The 15,657-nt window shown below is 51.2% G+C and overlaps 8 protein-coding genes across 8 annotated transcripts; 4 read left to right on the plus strand and 4 right to left on the minus strand.

The window, feature by feature from the left end:
* The first annotated feature begins 17 nt into the window (after positions 1-17).
* P174DRAFT_171099 (exocyst subunit SEC5) lies at positions 18-3,783 on the plus strand. Its single transcript, XM_024821230.1, has 3 exons — positions 18-364; positions 412-2,870; positions 2,927-3,783. The coding sequence occupies exons 2-3, from the start codon at positions 489-491 to the stop codon at positions 3,650-3,652; spliced, it is 3,108 nt and encodes a 1,035-aa protein (XP_024682684.1). The 5' UTR covers positions 18-364; positions 412-488; the 3' UTR covers positions 3,653-3,783.
* Positions 3,629-4,814, minus strand: P174DRAFT_406461 (uncharacterized protein). Its single transcript, XM_024824104.1, has 2 exons — positions 4,388-4,814; positions 3,629-4,310 (listed from the first exon to the last, which is right to left on the minus strand). Exons 1-2 carry the CDS (start codon positions 4,515-4,517, stop codon positions 3,814-3,816), a joined length of 627 nt encoding a protein of 208 aa, XP_024682685.1. The 5' UTR covers positions 4,518-4,814; the 3' UTR covers positions 3,629-3,813.
* Positions 4,815-5,252: 438 nt separating this feature from the next.
* P174DRAFT_369750 (uncharacterized protein) lies at positions 5,253-7,659 on the plus strand (the record flags this gene model as incomplete). Its single annotated transcript, XM_024822296.1, has 2 exons — positions 5,253-5,525; positions 5,662-7,659. 2 exons carry the CDS (start codon positions 5,253-5,255, stop codon positions 7,657-7,659), a joined length of 2,271 nt encoding a protein of 756 aa, XP_024682686.1.
* A 629-nt stretch (positions 7,660-8,288) lies between these two features.
* On the minus strand, positions 8,289-10,417 carry capA (adenylate cyclase-binding protein). Its single transcript, XM_024831861.1, has 4 exons — positions 10,185-10,417; positions 9,809-10,064; positions 9,450-9,751; positions 8,289-9,396 (listed from the first exon to the last, which is right to left on the minus strand). The coding sequence occupies exons 1-4, from the start codon at positions 10,229-10,231 to the stop codon at positions 8,424-8,426; spliced, it is 1,578 nt and encodes a 525-aa protein (XP_024682687.1). The 5' UTR covers positions 10,232-10,417; the 3' UTR covers positions 8,289-8,423.
* Positions 10,418-10,541: 124 nt separating this feature from the next.
* P174DRAFT_512302 (putative PfkB family carbohydrate kinase) lies at positions 10,542-12,085 on the plus strand (the record flags this gene model as incomplete). The annotated part of the gene is made up of 6 exons (XM_024831862.1): positions 10,542-10,546; positions 10,726-10,784; positions 10,852-11,112; positions 11,178-11,715; positions 11,748-12,008; positions 12,049-12,085. 6 exons carry the CDS (start codon positions 10,542-10,544, stop codon positions 12,083-12,085), a joined length of 1,161 nt encoding a protein of 386 aa, XP_024682688.1.
* Positions 12,086-12,150: 65 nt separating this feature from the next.
* P174DRAFT_370252 (uncharacterized protein) lies at positions 12,151-12,551 on the minus strand (the record flags this gene model as incomplete). The annotated part of the gene is made up of 3 exons (XM_024822325.1): positions 12,151-12,202; positions 12,278-12,460; positions 12,529-12,551. 3 exons carry the CDS (start codon positions 12,549-12,551, stop codon positions 12,151-12,153), a joined length of 258 nt encoding a protein of 85 aa, XP_024682689.1.
* Positions 12,552-12,775: 224 nt separating this feature from the next.
* On the plus strand, positions 12,776-14,473 carry P174DRAFT_441372 (mitochondrial 54S ribosomal protein mL44). The gene is made up of 2 exons (XM_024827294.1): positions 12,776-13,138; positions 13,207-14,473. The coding sequence occupies exons 1-2, from the start codon at positions 12,898-12,900 to the stop codon at positions 14,115-14,117; spliced, it is 1,152 nt and encodes a 383-aa protein (XP_024682690.1). The 5' UTR covers positions 12,776-12,897; the 3' UTR covers positions 14,118-14,473.
* P174DRAFT_441373 (basic secretory family protein) lies at positions 14,350-15,616 on the minus strand. Its single transcript, XM_024827295.1, has 2 exons — positions 14,522-15,616; positions 14,350-14,452 (listed from the first exon to the last, which is right to left on the minus strand). Exon 1 carries the CDS (start codon positions 15,493-15,495, stop codon positions 14,545-14,547), a length of 951 nt encoding a protein of 316 aa, XP_024682691.1. The 5' UTR covers positions 15,496-15,616; the 3' UTR covers positions 14,350-14,452; positions 14,522-14,544.
* Between the last annotated feature and the right edge of the window lie 41 nt (positions 15,617-15,657).

Raw genomic sequence — 15,657 nt, forward strand, 5'->3', positions numbered from 1 at the left:
ACAGACAGCACGGTCACTTTGTAAGGTTGTAAGGTAGGCTTGCTTTTTTATATGTGGACGATATCTGGACACAGCAGGTGAATTCTTCTGCCTATTGATTCTTGTGGGCGATTTTACTATCTTAAGCCATAAAATATCACTCTGTCAACTCCATACCTCCGTACTTACATCGCAAAATTGTAAGCTGCTTTGATGGAACTTAAAATGACCATTGAGCTAGTTACCGTCTGCCGTAGTCGCTCCACCACTGATCGTTCACCGTTCAGATCAGATAACGCTTCAGGTTGGACAGCAGTCAGCAGCCATCGCTATATATGAAGGTTTTTAAGGTAAAGTTTCACTTTATCTACAGGGTCATGGTACTGTAAGCTGTTTCAATTCCTGTTGTACCTTCATTGCTTACCCTTGCAGTTGCGTGTTTCTAGCATGAGGTCGAGCAACTGATCCACCATCCCCCCTTCCACCCTTAGCCTTGGCGATATACCAGCATGACCGACATCGAGGTTGCAAATTATTATAACCTTCCATCGGCCTACCCTGAGGAATGGCCTGCTGAGCTTGATCAGAGTGAACCTTCCGACGACGAAGAAGCTCTGGGCCGTACTCCTTCGCGAGCCAGGAGGTCCCGATACTTCGCTCTCGAACGCAGTCATAGTGGTAAGGCCCTCAGCCTTGGATCCTTCAAAGGAAACAATGCGAGGGAAAATCTTGCCAAGGTCGATGAACCCGATCCTCTCGGGTCTGGCGACAGCGTCCTTCAGATCCTGAAGAAACGAGGACTAGCCTTGGAAGACGAAACCCGCTTACGGAACCGGTTCTTGCTTTCGTCAACCTCATTTTCTCCCGCCCTTTTCCTCTCCCAAGTTCACTCCGATGCGTCGATTGAGTCACTTCTTGAAGGACTCGACTTCCTCTCGAGATCTATCGACCAGAAATCGGCGTCATTGAAAGTCCTCGTCGAGGCGAACTTCGAGCGCTTTGTACGGGCCAAAGCAACAATCGATAGCGTCTATACGGAGATGAGAAACCAAGGGAAAGCAAACCATGTTCCACTGGCTCAGTCACATCGCAGGTCAGCTGGACATCTTCGAAGTATTTCCGGAGCTTCGCGAAGCGCGCCTCTTGCGGACGACAGGCCCGGAAAGAATGCTCTAACAAAGGAAAGCGATTATGGCATGAAGGGAATACGAGTCCCACTCATGGAGGCCTCCGTCAAAGCTGAAGAAGTCTGGGGTCCGGCGTTGGGCGGGCGCGAGCGAGAACAGATGCTCAAGTCAGTTGTCGACACGATGGAGAAGCACCGGGATGTATACGAGATCGGTGGACTTCTCTCGAAATCTATAAAGCAGAGGGACTACGACTCTGTATTCGAACAATATACAAAAGCAAGAACGCTGGCCAAGAGCGCTAAGCATATTGCACACAAGGCAATCAGCAGTGGGCGATCTCTGACAGACGAAGAAACGCACGCTATCCTCGCCATGGGTCGGATGTGGATGGATGTGGACCATCAGATCCAGGCGTTCAAGCGCGATCTGTGGAGACGTCTCAGCGATGCGCCTACCACATCAACCACGGTCACTGCGGCCGGCACCGTGGAAGAATATATGGAGTTGATCGGCGCTCTGCTGGAATTGGGCGTGGACGACAACCCTATCTGGGTGTGGCTGCTCAGCCGCTATGACTTCCTCAAGTCTAAAATTGGTGCCTTCTGTGGACGCTGCAAGATGGAGATTGAGATCCTCCGACGCCGGCTTGCTGGCGGCGACAAGCCAACACCCAAAGCTGTGGCATCGTATCTCCGCCTGGCACCACGAGAAGAATCAGCGGATCTGCAAGGCGTGCTGGACACTGATCAGGTAGTCGAGCTCTGGGAATGTATTCTAGCGTATCTCAACAAGTTGCTGGCATCGCAGGGTGGGCTACTCGGCGAAGTGTTTGATTTCTGGGAAGTAGCACAATCCTTCATTGATGGTTCCAGACAGAAGCTTCTCCCCGCTGGGTTCGAAGGAGAAAGCCGCAGACATCACCGGCTGGCCGAAAGTGAGACCAGGAAGCTACAGACCGGGGTCGTGGAGTTGGTCGACCTAATTCGCGAAAATGTGCTGTCATTGTTTGCTGACCCACCTTTGGATGATGCTGCCTTCCTGGCGTCTCCAATATCACCAGCAACCCCGAATAGTCCGATAAGCCAAGGCGTGACTCCCACAGAATCACGCTTCAAACTCGAGCCGAAGAACATGCCAATACCCACGCCCAAGCGCGGGGAGTTCTGGGAGGACTATGCCTTCTGGCCGCCCTTCTCGAATTCACTCAGTGGTGTTCACTATCTCGGCCAATTCATGATCATCATTGGCACCGCGGCGAGCGAAATGGCCGCATTGAATCCTGTAGCAAGTGGTGGTAACACTCATGATCTGCTCAAGTCTCTTGTAAGCATTGCTCGTGAGCGCTCCGTCCGGGTTGCATGTGCGGCTTGGGGCAAAGACGCAGAGATCTGCAAAATGCTGGAAGACTGGACGCGCGATCCCGAGAGCAAGGATCTGACCAAGATGCCTGGGCTATTTGTGGCCTTTGAAAGTGCAATTCTTGGGAGAATGCAAAAGATCCTTTACATCTCGGAAGCCATGGCTAAATCAGGGGCCGTGGATGTCGTTACGCAACCCCCTGCCAAGCTACTCCAGATGGTCCGCACCCAATTTGTATCCAGTGTTTATAAGGCGCTCAGCGGTCTCGTGGAGAACGCGGAACATCCTGTCGTTCTAGATGAGGGTAGCGAATGGATCCTCGCCGGGTCTGCGGCACAACTCAATGGTCCTGATTCCACTTCGCCTGCTTTGGTTGCGGATGCTGTGGACTCTCAAGATAGGGTCAGTCCTTCTCTCAACCTGCTTCTCTCTTAAGAGTGTTCGCTAACATGTTTTAGAACGTGCGGATACTGCTCACGCTCTCAAATATCAAAGCCCTGCAGGCAGATTTCGTCCCACATCTAGTCACGAACTTCGAGACTGCATTTTCTGTGAAATTGACGGAAGAAGCCAAGACTATTCGCGACGTCCTAGGTCAGATCGATGACCGCCTATTCCAATCGTATACCAAACCAACGGTGAACAAATTGAATGCCATGATTGTCAACGGCGTTACAGACCCTGAATGGGAGCCGTCCAGCGCTCGCCCAGAGCAAGTACGCCCCTATGTATATAGCGTCTTGCTCACCCTTGTGCTCGTTCACACGGAGATCTCAACTACCATTCCTTCCTGTGTGGCCTCAGGAGCGAGTCGTTCACCGCCCGCTGCGCCATCTCCGTTGCTGAACATGGTCCTCACACACTTGCTGACACAAATCTCCACATCTCTCCTAAATGCGTTCAGCTCACGACCTTCATATACTCTGGCTGCGCTGATGCAGGCGACCCTTGATACTGAATTTATTGCACAAACCCTATCACAGTACTCCACAGAGGAAGCTTCCACTGTGCAAAGCCAGATCTATGTGGAACTGGATCAGCGGACTACACACGAAGCCAGGGCTAGGCTTCAATCAGAGCTTGGGGAAATGAGGAGCATACTGAAGCGGCTTAGGGAGAGGACAAAGGGCGAATTCGCATGTTTCAAGAAACCGAGAAGTGGGACAGGGCATAAAGCAGCTTAGTTATCATCCTGCATATTGAAGGTATAATTCATGTAAAGGTGAAACATGTGCGCAGAAAACTCGACAAGTAACCGTAAACGACATATCTAATGGGTATCATAGAAAGGAAGACTTCTTGTTGGACCACCTCTAGTTTTCGTCTCCATGTGCAAAATTGGTGTCTATGTTTGACCCACTATGTGTTGAATCCTATTAAGCAAGACCTTGCTCTCCCGGCCCAATCTTCTTTTGCCGTCCGGAGCAGGCTTCTTCGCCCTAGCCATGGCCTCGCGATCTTTCATTTTAAACTCCCGCTCTTCTCTGCGCCTCTCCGCCTCTTTCCTGCGCTTCTCCGCAATCTCCATTTCCTTCGCGAAAGCGGACGGCTTGGGTTTTCTTCTGTTCCGACGTTCACGGGGGTTATGGTCCTGTGACCGTTCAGGTCTGGGTGGTCGTTCCGGCACGGGCTCGTTCAGCATGGCCTGTCGGTCTGGATGTAGCTCCAAAGACGCCGGTGCAGGATCGACGACGTTATCGCCGTTGGCGTTTTCACCCTCCGCATGTTCCTCTGTCGCATAAATGGGTCTTTTGGGTGTTGACGCAAGTTCCTCGGCTTTGATTTTGGCATAGGCCTTTTTTACTTTGGCCTTTTGGATCAGGTCGGACTTTATTTTTTGGGCTGCGATTATGTGGAATGGTCAGTAAGCGAATTGGGCAGGAAAGCAGTGGAGAGCAGCGTGAGGAGGCGATATCTACCTTTGCGACGATAGGTGCCATCAGGCAGGTTTGCAGGACCAACTGAGAAGCCCTTCCTCTTCTTGACTGGGGGTTCTGTGGTCCGCTTTTCCTCCGGATTGGCATCGGCGTCACGAGAGCGTTTGGCCATAGTTGATACGATAGGATTCGTAAATTATAGAATAGTCGAAGCGGTGTGTCGGGCAACAATTATGATATTGGACGTGGCAAGTGATGTGGATTTTGCAATCGTAGTCGCGGCAGGTTAATTTGAGTGACCCAAAGGGGAAATTTTCAGGCGAAATTCCTCACGCAACTCAGAGATAGTCAACGATAAGGACTTCAGAAAATGTTTCTGACTCGATATGAGATCTTCGATAACTTACAAGTTAAGGCGTGCTAGCGTTTGATAGATCGAACCAAGATTGCCCAAGAGCGGGGGTGCAGAAAGAAATGATGACGATACTGAGAGAAAATCCCGATCAAACGATACAAACGATGATGCTGATGATGATTCATGCTGCTGCTCCGCCGAGTTGCCGACGGTCTCCTCCTCCACCAAACCACGAGCCAGCATCACTTCGCTTCGTCTGCCATTCTTCAGTGGATCCTTTATCGTTTCATATTTCTCGGTCGTCTTCACCCTTATTTGAATCCTAGCCTTGCTCTTTCCTCCCGTCATCTTCCTTCCATGGTTGGCCCCTTGAGCAGGTCCATACATCAAGGTCCCTATCGGCGCCGCCACCGCTCCCGTCGTACCACTGCTGCAGCTACTCCGTATTTTCACATTAACACTCTCTGTGGACTCCTTAGTATTTCTGGTCGTTGCCTTTGCGATGGTTAACCTGTTATCTGGTTGTATTGGGAGTTACGATCGTCGGTGACCATGCCTATCTTTCAGGACCCTGATCGTCAACGGTTCTATGACCAGTGGTCGGATGACCACCCTCAACAGGTTGAGCGGCGAGACGGCTCTCCCTCATGGGTTCGCTGCCATGAGGACAGCCAAAGGCCTCGCTCCTCTGGAAGGGGTGCGGGTGTATCGAACGAAAGCTGCATATCGAGTCCCGGTTTTTCGAGATTGCGAGCAAGCGATCGGGAGGAGTTAATACGGTATATAAAAAGCGCCGATTCTTCAGCCTGGGCTCAGCCTGATATGGTACGTTCTCTAAGATTTGACTGTATATTATAGTCCTGCGATTGTGTGATCGTCCTTTTTGGTGGCTTGCTAATTCAAGTATCATTGGATTTAGTCTCGACAGATCAAGTCATGCACATCTGACGAATTTCCACAGACACAGGAGCGTTCGGATCCATTCAGGAATTCTGTGGATATGGACCACCAGAAGGAACCAGAGGAACTTGCTTCACCAGCCGATATTCAACGCCCTCGCTCGGCCCTGCATTCTGGAGACTTTCGAGAAGGCATTGCTCAGGATGAGAGCCAGCAACAAGCACCGCAGTCTCCGCATCCCAAATATCGCTCTCTCGCGCAGTTTTCTCAATTAAGCTCCTCTCCAACCACGCCGTGGTTTACCACTCCTATCTTTTCTGCGCCTTTCCGAGGGCAGGAATTCGGTCAGCAGCAAGAAGAAACTGCGAACCCAGGTCCGCGGTCGCGAGCACCGTCTTTAGGGTCATACTCGTCCAGTTACGTCCTGAAAGCTCCGACCAGTCCTTTGGTTTACCAGGCAAATAACACTGATCTGGACTTCTCACTGAAAAGTGAGTTCTGCGAGCATCTTCCAGCTTCGGATAAAGCCAGTCGCCGTCGCACACTGCCTCCAGAGACATTTCGGAATCTTCAGGATTCGTCTGCGCCTTATTCACGTGTGATTAACATTAGCACCGGTCACCCACCTGGAACCTTCCACGATTCATTCTCGTTCCAATCCCGTCAACCACGAAAACCATTGACCTCGTCATACAGTCTTCAACTGGCTTCATCAGTCCAACATCCGTCCTGGAGAGCCAGGAGACCTTCCCTCGCCGGCGAACTATCCTGCAAGACCCATGCACCACTGGTAGGATCTTACGAGGAGTCGATCCTCCGCGGAAGGATGTCAATGAATCCGTCCAAACCACTCGACTTCACTGCCCAAATTGGTGTGCTCGGCAAAGGAAACTGCAAGTCGAATCTCAGATGCCCACCGCACGTCACGGTGCCCTTCCCTGCGGTCTTTTACAGTTACCCTACTTCTGGAAAGGGTCGCTCCATTTCGGACGATAATCCAAGCCCCTATGTGGGTCTGATTGATCTCGAGAATTCCTTGCCTAAGGATAACTCATACGCCACTCGCCGCCACCGGCATCACCGAAGCCCTGCTGGTGCAGCCAAGGACCAAAGGACTGATGTCGACGTCGGACCGGAATATCAGACCCAAGAAGCCCTACGCATGAGGGAAAAGCGAAATCGACGAGCCGATTCACCCAAAACCCCACCAGGTGGGTGCTATCGTATACCGCAACAAGGCCAGCTGCAAATCATGATCAAGAATCCGAACAAGACGGCTGTCAAACTCTTCCTTGTACCTTACGATCTCAGCGAAATGGAGCCTGGCACCAAAACTTTCATACGCCAAAGAAGTTACTCGGCAGGCCCCATAATTGATATGCCTTTGTCCGCCAGAAAGAACCTCGGGACTGATCGACCCGAGGCGTCTTTAAGCGTATCTGAAAATCCCAAAGACAAGCCTATACTACGCTATTTGATCCATTTGAATATCTGTTGTCCTTCAAAGGGTCGTTTCTATCTCTACTCGAGTATTCGTGTCGTGTTTGCAAATCGGGTGCCTGACGGTAAAGAAAAGTTGCGAAACGAGATACAACATCCTGATCCTCGGTATACGCCATATAAGCCGGTCCGTGACACGAACGCTGCCAATATACATTCAAAATCGGCGAAAGGGTACACAAAAATGGCTGCCGATCTGGCTTCATTGCCAGGTCCCAGTGCGGCAGGGGAGTGCTCTTATTTTCATCATGCTGGACACTTTCGCACGATTCCTCTTGACAATTCAGTCGATGAAGCAGCTGCCGCAAAGCGTCATTACGAGATGAGACTTCATCCTTTCCAGCGTGCTCCCTCCCCTAGGGAAACCCCGCTTTCCCAGCGTACTTCTGACGACAATGCAACAGAAGACAGGACTTATCGTAAACTTAGCAGGGGTGATCTCGGATATGGTGGTCTTCCGTTCAGCTCTTCTGGCATATCTGAAGCCGGAGAAAGCTTGCTCGCGAAGAGGTTGAAAGGGCTGGACGTACAAAAACATGAGTTCTCGTCTCGGAATTGAGTTGCCTATGCAACTCGTGCGACCAACGTCATTCTCGGGGCCTGTTCCGCCTTCTGAAGCAGTATTCCATCGGTATACCTTGTTCTCCCCATCTTCCATATAATTCGTCATCCTTCCTGGTTATCCATCTTCACCTTACCACGATTAGCTTGGCCAAATCTGCACATAGCAACTGCCTTGACTAACGACACAGTACTATATCACAAGATGCGGGCATCTTTCAAATACTCAATTGTCTTTGCTTACCCAGACTAAGTGCAAATAGACCAGGCGCTCAGGAACCACGCAATATACCCATCCTTGCCATTACGCTCTCAGTCAATCTTACATTCAGCCTTCATTGTTCATTATCAGCATGAGACTCACCTTCATCTTCATGTTACGTACTGGACACGTGGCTTGTCTCATTCGTTGGTGTCGAGTCTATAAGCTCTATTCCGCTAATAACCTTGGAGATTCACGTATATTTCGAGGTCTACTTTCACTTTGGGGTCTGGCAATGGCTTCTTGAGCTGTTCACATGATTACTTTCTACAAGGTCTACTCAATCAGCATTTGCTTGCAATGCAGATAGTATAATGAGTACCAGTGGTACTTGGGGATTTTTTAGCAAAGACTGTTACTAGCCTCTTCAATTATGCTATTTTATCTACAATCGTATCTAAATACAGAATGAATATGATATGAGATTGAACCTGTGCTCTCGAACGGTGGTAGTTGATAGCCAGGGTAGATATCCGGGATTATATTCAAGGAACAAACGTCTAGCCGGCGTGCTCGACAATTTCGCTCACGAGAACCCCGTCTTTGACATACGACTTGATCTGTTCTGGAACGGGGCACTCCTTGGTATCCTCATCGGTTCCCACTTTGGGCGGGAGCATGATGTTGACAGCCGTGCATTTACTAGAGAAGATCTCGGTAGCCAAGCTCTGCTGTCCAAGGTAGATGGTCGCACCATCAACTTGGTCAAGCAGAAGAGTGGGCACGACCCCGTCAATCTGCAGAGCAAATTTGGGAGACTTGATGACGTCGAGGCTGCTGACAAGCGAATCCACGATGATGGAAAGACCGGTGCAGTTGTCGATGGAGATTGCGTTGGCCTTGTTGTTCACCTTCACGATAGTCTTGTTGCAACGGCTGATTAGGATAGATTGATTCTGCTGAGCGGAAATCTCGATGATGCCACCGGTGTTATCGAAATTCTCAAGCAGCCACTTGTTGCCTTCGAGCTCTTTACGCGGCGGCTTACGAGCACGCATGCTCTCCGGCTTGGGCTTCTTGCTCGGGGCAGGTGACTTGGAGCGGGAAATGCTACCCTGAGAGCTTGGGCGTTCAGGGACCGTTGCGCCCGCACGTAGGCTGGGGTTCTTGTGCGTCATCTCGGATTTATCAACCCTGCGGAGGCCGGAGGTGACGGCGTCACCTTGGTTCAACTGAGCGAAGACTGCAGACATGTCTGGTGCTGCAGCAACGGGCGCAGGAGGGGCGCCGGGTGGCGGAGGAGGGGGAGGTGGGACTCCTCCAGGGACGTTCAGAGTTGGCACGGGAGGTGGAGGAGGAGGTGGTGCTGCCTGGCCGGAAGCGCCGCTTTTGATTTGCCTGAGCGCTTCTTGCGCATCAATACCAGACTCCTGGTTCCAGGTGAGTCCTTTGGGATAATGTTTCTTCAGGTACGCAGCTAGCGACTTGAAAATCTGGTAGTAGGCTTGGATGTACTGAACGTGAGTGTGGTCCCTGTTATAAGGTCAGCAAACTCCTGGCCGGCAAGCCCACAGTGGAATCCATACTTCTCCTTGTACTCCTTCAACACCTTGTTACCATAATACTGGATGCCCCCGACAATCTCGCTGACGAAATCAGCAGGCTTAGGCTCAAAGAACCAGCCCAGAGCAACAATGCCTTCCGCGACAGCGCTAAGGTGATTGAAGAGAGGGGAGGCTCTGTTCGACTCGCGGATGTTGTTGATGGTATCAGAAGCATTGTGGAGCTCAGTCATAAGCTCGGGTGGCTGAGGTTCGGGCTTTCTCGCCTTTGTCGAGACGTAAAGGTAGGTGCGCTCGGCTTCGAAAGCTTGAAGAACAGCCTTGGACTGTCGAAGAAGTCAGAGACGGACACATGAAGGAAGCCCTAAGCTCAAGTTGCTCACCTGCTCTGCAACAAGACCACCGATCTTCTCACCGAGATCCACGAAGCTTCGAACATCCCCATTGATCAATGCATCGAAATCTTCTATTTGGGGCGGAAGCGAAGGGGCGGCGGGAGGCGCTGGGGGAGCAACTGTATTCACTGGAACAGGCGCTGCAGGTTCGGGAGTAGCTGCTGTACTTCCGACGTGTTTCGGCGAGTGAGGGTCATCCAGCGACATAGCCATGTCCTCCAGACGGGAGGTCGCGGCTTCCAGCCTGTCGAGAAGTATACATTGTCAGTGAAACGGAATATGCAAGCAAATGCTAGAAGATGAATCATGAGAGATTGAGCTGAGCTTATTGCTCAATCTTCGGAGATTTTCTTCAGGTACATACCGCTTGATAAGAGTAGTCAGATTATGCATATGGTTGCTGGTTGCCATCTTGAAGACCAAACCCCTGGCGAAGCAACGACAATGAAACTAGAACGAACAAGTTTGAGCTTTAAGGGCTTGAGTCTCTGCTGCCCTTGTTTTCGCTGAAAGCAGGAATACAACGATGATAGACGAAGGGCGAGTAACTTCAACCTCGGAGCAGCCACCTGGGAATGCCTGATTCCTGCAACGGTGTCGAGTTCTAGAGTCCAGACGATGATGAAGATGCTCCTGACCCGTTTCTTCCTGAGGCCGCAAGCTCCACTCTGTGGGGCTTACAATACAGTACACGTAAAGTTAAGGTGTTGCTCAGTTAAACATGACGTTGTGTGTATAAATTTGTATCATATTTACCAACCCTCATAAGTATGTTATCCTTATCAATGAGCTCTTCTCTGATTCCCCGCATGGGGATGAGCGACATACCTAGTACAGTTCGACTTTTGTCTGGATACCGATAGGTGTTGAGCTCAGTATTTAGTGGTTACAATACAAAGTATGAGCACGGATAGTCAGGTCGAGGGCAATGTCGAGTTCTGCACTCTGGGCATGTTCATCCTCGGTATGCTATCATTGCACGGTCATTGCCGGATAAATTGCTGCACCATATCAGATACTTACTCGCATAGATGATATCGACTTTGGAGGACCTAGACCCAACGTGAAAAATATCATTGGTGGTGCAGCCTCTTATGCTGTAGTCGGTGCCCGCCTTGTCGCTGGGAAGGAACATTCAAGCTCTGTAAGCTGGATTGTGGACGTTGGCTCAGGTTTTCCTACCGAAGTTCTAGGCGTCATCAAGTCATGGAATACCAATTGTCTTATCAGAGAGGATTCTGGGAGACTGACCACTAGAGCATGGAATGGATATGGGCCGAATGAAAAGCGAGGTTAGTATATTTTCTCGTTCTGCAACTGTGGAATACAAATGAGAGATGATAATAACTCGGAATAGATTTCAAATATCTGACGCCTAAATTGCGACTTGAGCCTTCAATGCTCTCCGACTCGCAGGTTCTGTCGAAGACATTCCACATGGTCTGCTCTTCTTCTCGTTGCATAACCATTGTTGAAGATATTCTACGCAGACGTGATGATTTGCGGGGAAAGGGCAAGGCCCCTTCAGCCATTGGCGCCACGGAGAGACCGATCTTCATCTGGGAGCCTGTTCCTGATCTATGCACACCGGAAGAACAGGATAAATTCTTGGCAGCAGCCCGAGTAGTTGATGTGGTCAGCCCCAACGAGTTGGAGCTGGGCATGATGTTCGGCCAGCCCGGGTGGACCGAGGATAGCGAGTTCGGTCGCGATGTCATTGCTAGGATACTCACGTCAGGCATCGGGCCCGAAGGCGAAGGGCATTTGGTAATCAGAGCAGGAAAAGACGGTAGCTACACATTTTCAAGGAAACAGAGGATATGGCTCCCCGCCTACCATCAGCCTAGCACTTCTGGGGCTACAGCTGTTGTGGATCCTACGGGAGCTGGCAATTCGTTTCTGGGGCTTTGGCACAAGGCCTCATCAGTTCAGAAAGAGATCCAGGCCTGATAATAACCTCCGTGCTTGCGAAGCGTGGAAATTGGCAGACTATCACGAAGGCGTCGGCAAAGCAGAGAGATATGCTGGTGGCCTTGATATGCGCCACTGTCGCTGCAGGCTTTGTGGTTGAGCAGATTGGTGTGCCTCGTATAACGATATCAAGCGAGGGAAAGGAACTGTGGAATGGAACTGAATTCACGGAACGAGTCCGTCTGTACACGCAGAGATTGTATCGAACATTCGAAGAGTCTCCCCGAAAGCACTTCGGAACAACTGACCGATTGGAGAACGCCCTTTATTGTCGTACAGCCCGCAAATAGATGAAACAAATACCAATCATGCCATAGGACTCTTCCCTCGTTTCCACTTCTCTTCCCATCAACGCGCTTTTATTGCTTGGTAGCTTGCTGCTTCTCGTGTTCGATGATTTGCTTGCTCCAGCTGGGGGTAAAAAAAAATTTGTATCGTCAGCATGCGACTCCCACATAACGGAAAAGGGGATGGTCGTCCACTGACTAGCGACTGGGGAAGAATCTGCCGGGCTCTGGCATTCTGTCCCGATGTTCACGCTCGGCACTGATACTCCAGGTAACCGCGATAACACCAAGCATGGCAGCGCCCATGATAGCGGTGTTGACTCGCCAGTTTGCAGGCTGAGCATACCAGCCTCCAGCTGGAGACCAGACTTCCTTAGGATACCTGCGAGGTGGATGAGTTAGCCCACTGTAGCAACATCGTACCGCATCACGGCAGAATCAAGCACATACGGGATCTTTCCACCTCCACCCATCTTTTCCTGTAGAGAGATAAATGAATGGACGAATAAACAGTTCGACAATGGCTTGCGGGAAAAGCGCTATATTCAGGCTGGTTGAAGCCGACTTGACCATCGACGTCCCTCACCCAGAGAAGCCGTGACGCTAGTACCGAAAATGACTTAGCGCCAGCACACGATCACCCGATCCCGTGACTTCCGCTGAGCTCAACTTTTCTCCAGCGATCAAAAGTTCGCATGCCCGATATACTTGAGCAGTTTGGATTTCCCCATATCCCTGCACCGCAATTTTCTGGCCGGTCATACCTTTTTTTCTTGGTCTCTGCTGGCTCAAACCCCTCGGGGATAACACATTGTCCAGATGAAAAGGCTGCAGCTCCTTCGATGGAGCAGTTCGGTCCTTTCACCACGGGCACGAACCAACGGCCGCTTGCCCCAGCGTCTATGTGCTAGTTTACGATATCAGTCGACATCTTCACCTGTTCTTCAAGCGGATGAACACCAGTTGATTGAAGAGCAACCTTTGCATTCGCCAATTCCTCCCTCCAACTCACGACAGTCGAGATACCTCCTCCCTTCCCCCCGGTTGAAGCCGCACGCGAGTCCGCAAAACTTGCTGCGCTCCATGCACGACTTTACCTGCCCTCTCGATTACCCCTCGAAACACTAGCACGCGCGCTGGTGGACGCTTCAGCGGATCCGAATCCAGACTTCAACAATGAGTCGTTGGCTACGTTGGGCCATGACCTCCTCACGAACTACACCTCCGAACATCTCGTATGCACGTATCCTCGACTTCCTCTGACCGTAATCTTTGCGGCCATGTACGCCTATGTCGGCCCGAAAACGCTTTCCGCAATGGCTAGGGAATGGGGTGTCGAAATGGCTGTCGCCCCTGGAGGAGAGGTTGACCCTGGCCTTCTGCAGTTCAAGAGGGTCTCTCCCGGCACGGATCTTAATGCAGAACCAGTTACAGGTACAGCAAGGCCCAACGACCATCGGAGGTCATGGAGGAAGTCGATTACGTCCAGAGTGGTCTACGATAACGAATTCGGTGATCCGGTCAAGGAAGTCGCCGACGCAGCGGCCCAGGCTGTCGCTGAATCCCACAATGCTCAAGGCGTCACGGCCGAACAAGCCAGTGCTACCTTCGTGCGCGCCGTCATGGGCGCCATCTATCTGCATGCTGGCCGCCCTGCTGCCAAGCGTTTCTTCGAGCAGCATATCCTGTCACGACACCTCAACATCTCCGAGTTGTTCAATTTCTCCCAACCGGCTCGTGACCTCACCCGGTTGTGCGCGCGAGAGAACTTCGAACGCCCTGTCGCCAAAATCATCAGTGAAACTGGCCGTAAGAGCAGACACCCTGTCTTTGTTGTCGGTATCTACTGTGGTCAGGATAAGTTGGGCGAAGGCGCTGGCGCCAGTCTGATGGAGGCCCGATCGAGGGCTGCTGTGGCCGCCCTCAAGGGCTGGTATTTGTACAGCCCGCTGAACGTTCGTGTGCCTAGCTCGATGGAAGAAGAGGGCGCTGCGCCCTGGAAGCCTGTTTATGTCGACTTGGGCGAGGTGATTGTGTAAGATAGATTGGGCAACAATCCGATGCCAATGTCGCGATGGTGATGTATTATTTTGACATAAATGACTGTCCAAGGGACAGTTCGACAATCTTCTCCTTACTACTTGTTTGCAAGATCAGGTGTTGTACAGTACGGGCAAATCTATTCTATTCGTTCCATGTCTTTCCTATTTTGTCTATTTTTCTTGTTGTCGTGCCGTTGTTTTGGTCAAATCTCCCGATTCTTTCTTCGCCTCCAGAGGTTGGACATCGGAACACAATGTGGGTAGGAAATGGATACTTACATTAGCAGGTATCAGCATATAGAAGTATCCGATAGACTCAGTCAGAAATGTTACTAGACAGAAATCGAGACATCAGTACTAGTACTACTATTCCTTTCCCAGGGATGACCTCGAGTGTGTACCTATCTTTCTAGAGCACTTCACGTTACTCCGGATTGATGATCTCGTCTTCCCAGTTACCACTATCCCTACAGCGATCTAAATATTCGCCGTATTCCTCCCAAAGTTCCGAAATACCGTTCCCGAACAGGCCCCTCCAGAAGCTCTGTGTGTCTTGATTTTCAGACTCCGACTCCTCGCCTACGTATCCGACCCTCAGCAATCTGTCGTTTAGCATGCCAACAGCACCTTTCCCGACCCGCACATCCTCCAACCACGCCAGAAAGTACGCCGTGTGTTGATAGCCCTGATCCCACTTCGACGGTCGTTCCTTGGCAGATGTTGGTCGCTTCCAATGCGGAGGCTCGAGGCCCGCTTTCAGACGAACAAAATCGGCAATACCTTCGATCAACCCACCTGGAGGACGAGGCACAGAGGCATTCTCATCTCCCTTTGGCGCTGTATGCTGGTAGCAATGGACCAGCTCATGAGTCAAGACGCCGATGATTTCGGCTGCAGGGTCTGGATTTTTTTCCGCGCTGGACTTGACGTATGACAGGGACAAGTGGATTTCCTTATGATCATCGTCGAGCTCTATGCCGGTGGTGTACGCTACCCCGCCAATATCGCGAACAAGGACTGTCACGGAGCGGGTAGGAGGGATACATGGTGTGAAGGACGGTCTGGGATATTTCTTGGCCGGGGTGTTGCTCGACTGGCTTGGCGAGGGTGAGGGGGGTGTATAGAGGTGTCGCACAATAACCTTTAGCGCGGTTTCGAGGGTCGATGCAACATCGGGGACCAGGGAGATGAACGATAGCGTAGCCGGATGGCGTAGATCGTTCAGGTGGAGACGGAATCTGGGTCTGGGAAGCTTGGGTTCTGGGTTTGGCGAGATTTCCCCTGATGTCGTTTGGCCCTGGCTAGATTGGGAGTCATTGGGTCGAGGAATGGTTTTGGGGATTGCGGAGGGGAGTGGGCTTATCGAAGATGTCATCACAGCTGCCTCTCTGGATCAGAACAGAGATTATTTGAGAGGTGCGACGAAACTGTGGAATGTTCTAGCTCCTATCGTCCAAAAGTAGTTGACGGACTCCAGCTGCAAGTCGAGGCATGTCTGGAGACAGAGATGAGATTCGTTAAGTAGAGCCGAGACAGT

Source organism: Aspergillus novofumigatus, assembly GCF_002847465.1.
Source record: "Aspergillus novofumigatus IBT 16806 chromosome Unknown P174scaffold_4, whole genome shotgun sequence".
NCBI lineage: Eukaryota > Fungi > Ascomycota > Eurotiomycetes > Eurotiales > Aspergillaceae > Aspergillus > Aspergillus novofumigatus.

Excerpts from the sequence above, each read along its gene's own strand:
- capA (XM_024831861.1), bottom strand. The coding sequence starts at position 10,231 with ATGGCAACCAGCAACCATATGCATAATCTGACTACTCTTATCAAGCG. Across the intron at positions 9,752-9,808 it reads GTGGTCTTGTTGCAGAGCAG|TCCAAGGCTGTTCTTCAAGC; the intron begins GTGAGCAACTTG and ends CTTCTTCGACAG. Across the intron at positions 9,397-9,449 it reads TTGAAGGAGTACAAGGAGAA|GGACCACACTCACGTTCAGT; the intron begins GTATGGATTCCA and ends ACCTTATAACAG.
- P174DRAFT_441372 (XM_024827294.1), top strand. The coding sequence starts at position 12,898 with ATGAAAAGGCTGCAGCTCCTTCGATGGAGCAGTTCGGTCCTTTCACCA. Across the intron at positions 13,139-13,206 it reads CCGGTTGAAGCCGCACGCGA|CACGCGCGCTGGTGGACGCT; the intron begins GTCCGCAAAACT and ends TCGAAACACTAG.
- P174DRAFT_171099 (XM_024821230.1), top strand. The coding sequence starts at position 489 with ATGACCGACATCGAGGTTGCAAATTATTATAACCTTCCATCGGCCTAC. Across the intron at positions 2,871-2,926 it reads CTGTGGACTCTCAAGATAGG|AACGTGCGGATACTGCTCAC; the intron begins GTCAGTCCTTCT and ends AACATGTTTTAG.
- P174DRAFT_406461 (XM_024824104.1), bottom strand. The coding sequence starts at position 4,517 with ATGGCCAAACGCTCTCGTGACGCCGATGCCAATCCGGAGGAAAAGCGG. Across the intron at positions 4,311-4,387 it reads TGGCACCTATCGTCGCAAAG|CCCAAAAAATAAAGTCCGAC; the intron begins GTAGATATCGCC and ends ACATAATCGCAG.
- P174DRAFT_441373 (XM_024827295.1), bottom strand. The coding sequence starts at position 15,495 with ATGACATCTTCGATAAGCCCACTCCCCTCCGCAATCCCCAAAACCATT.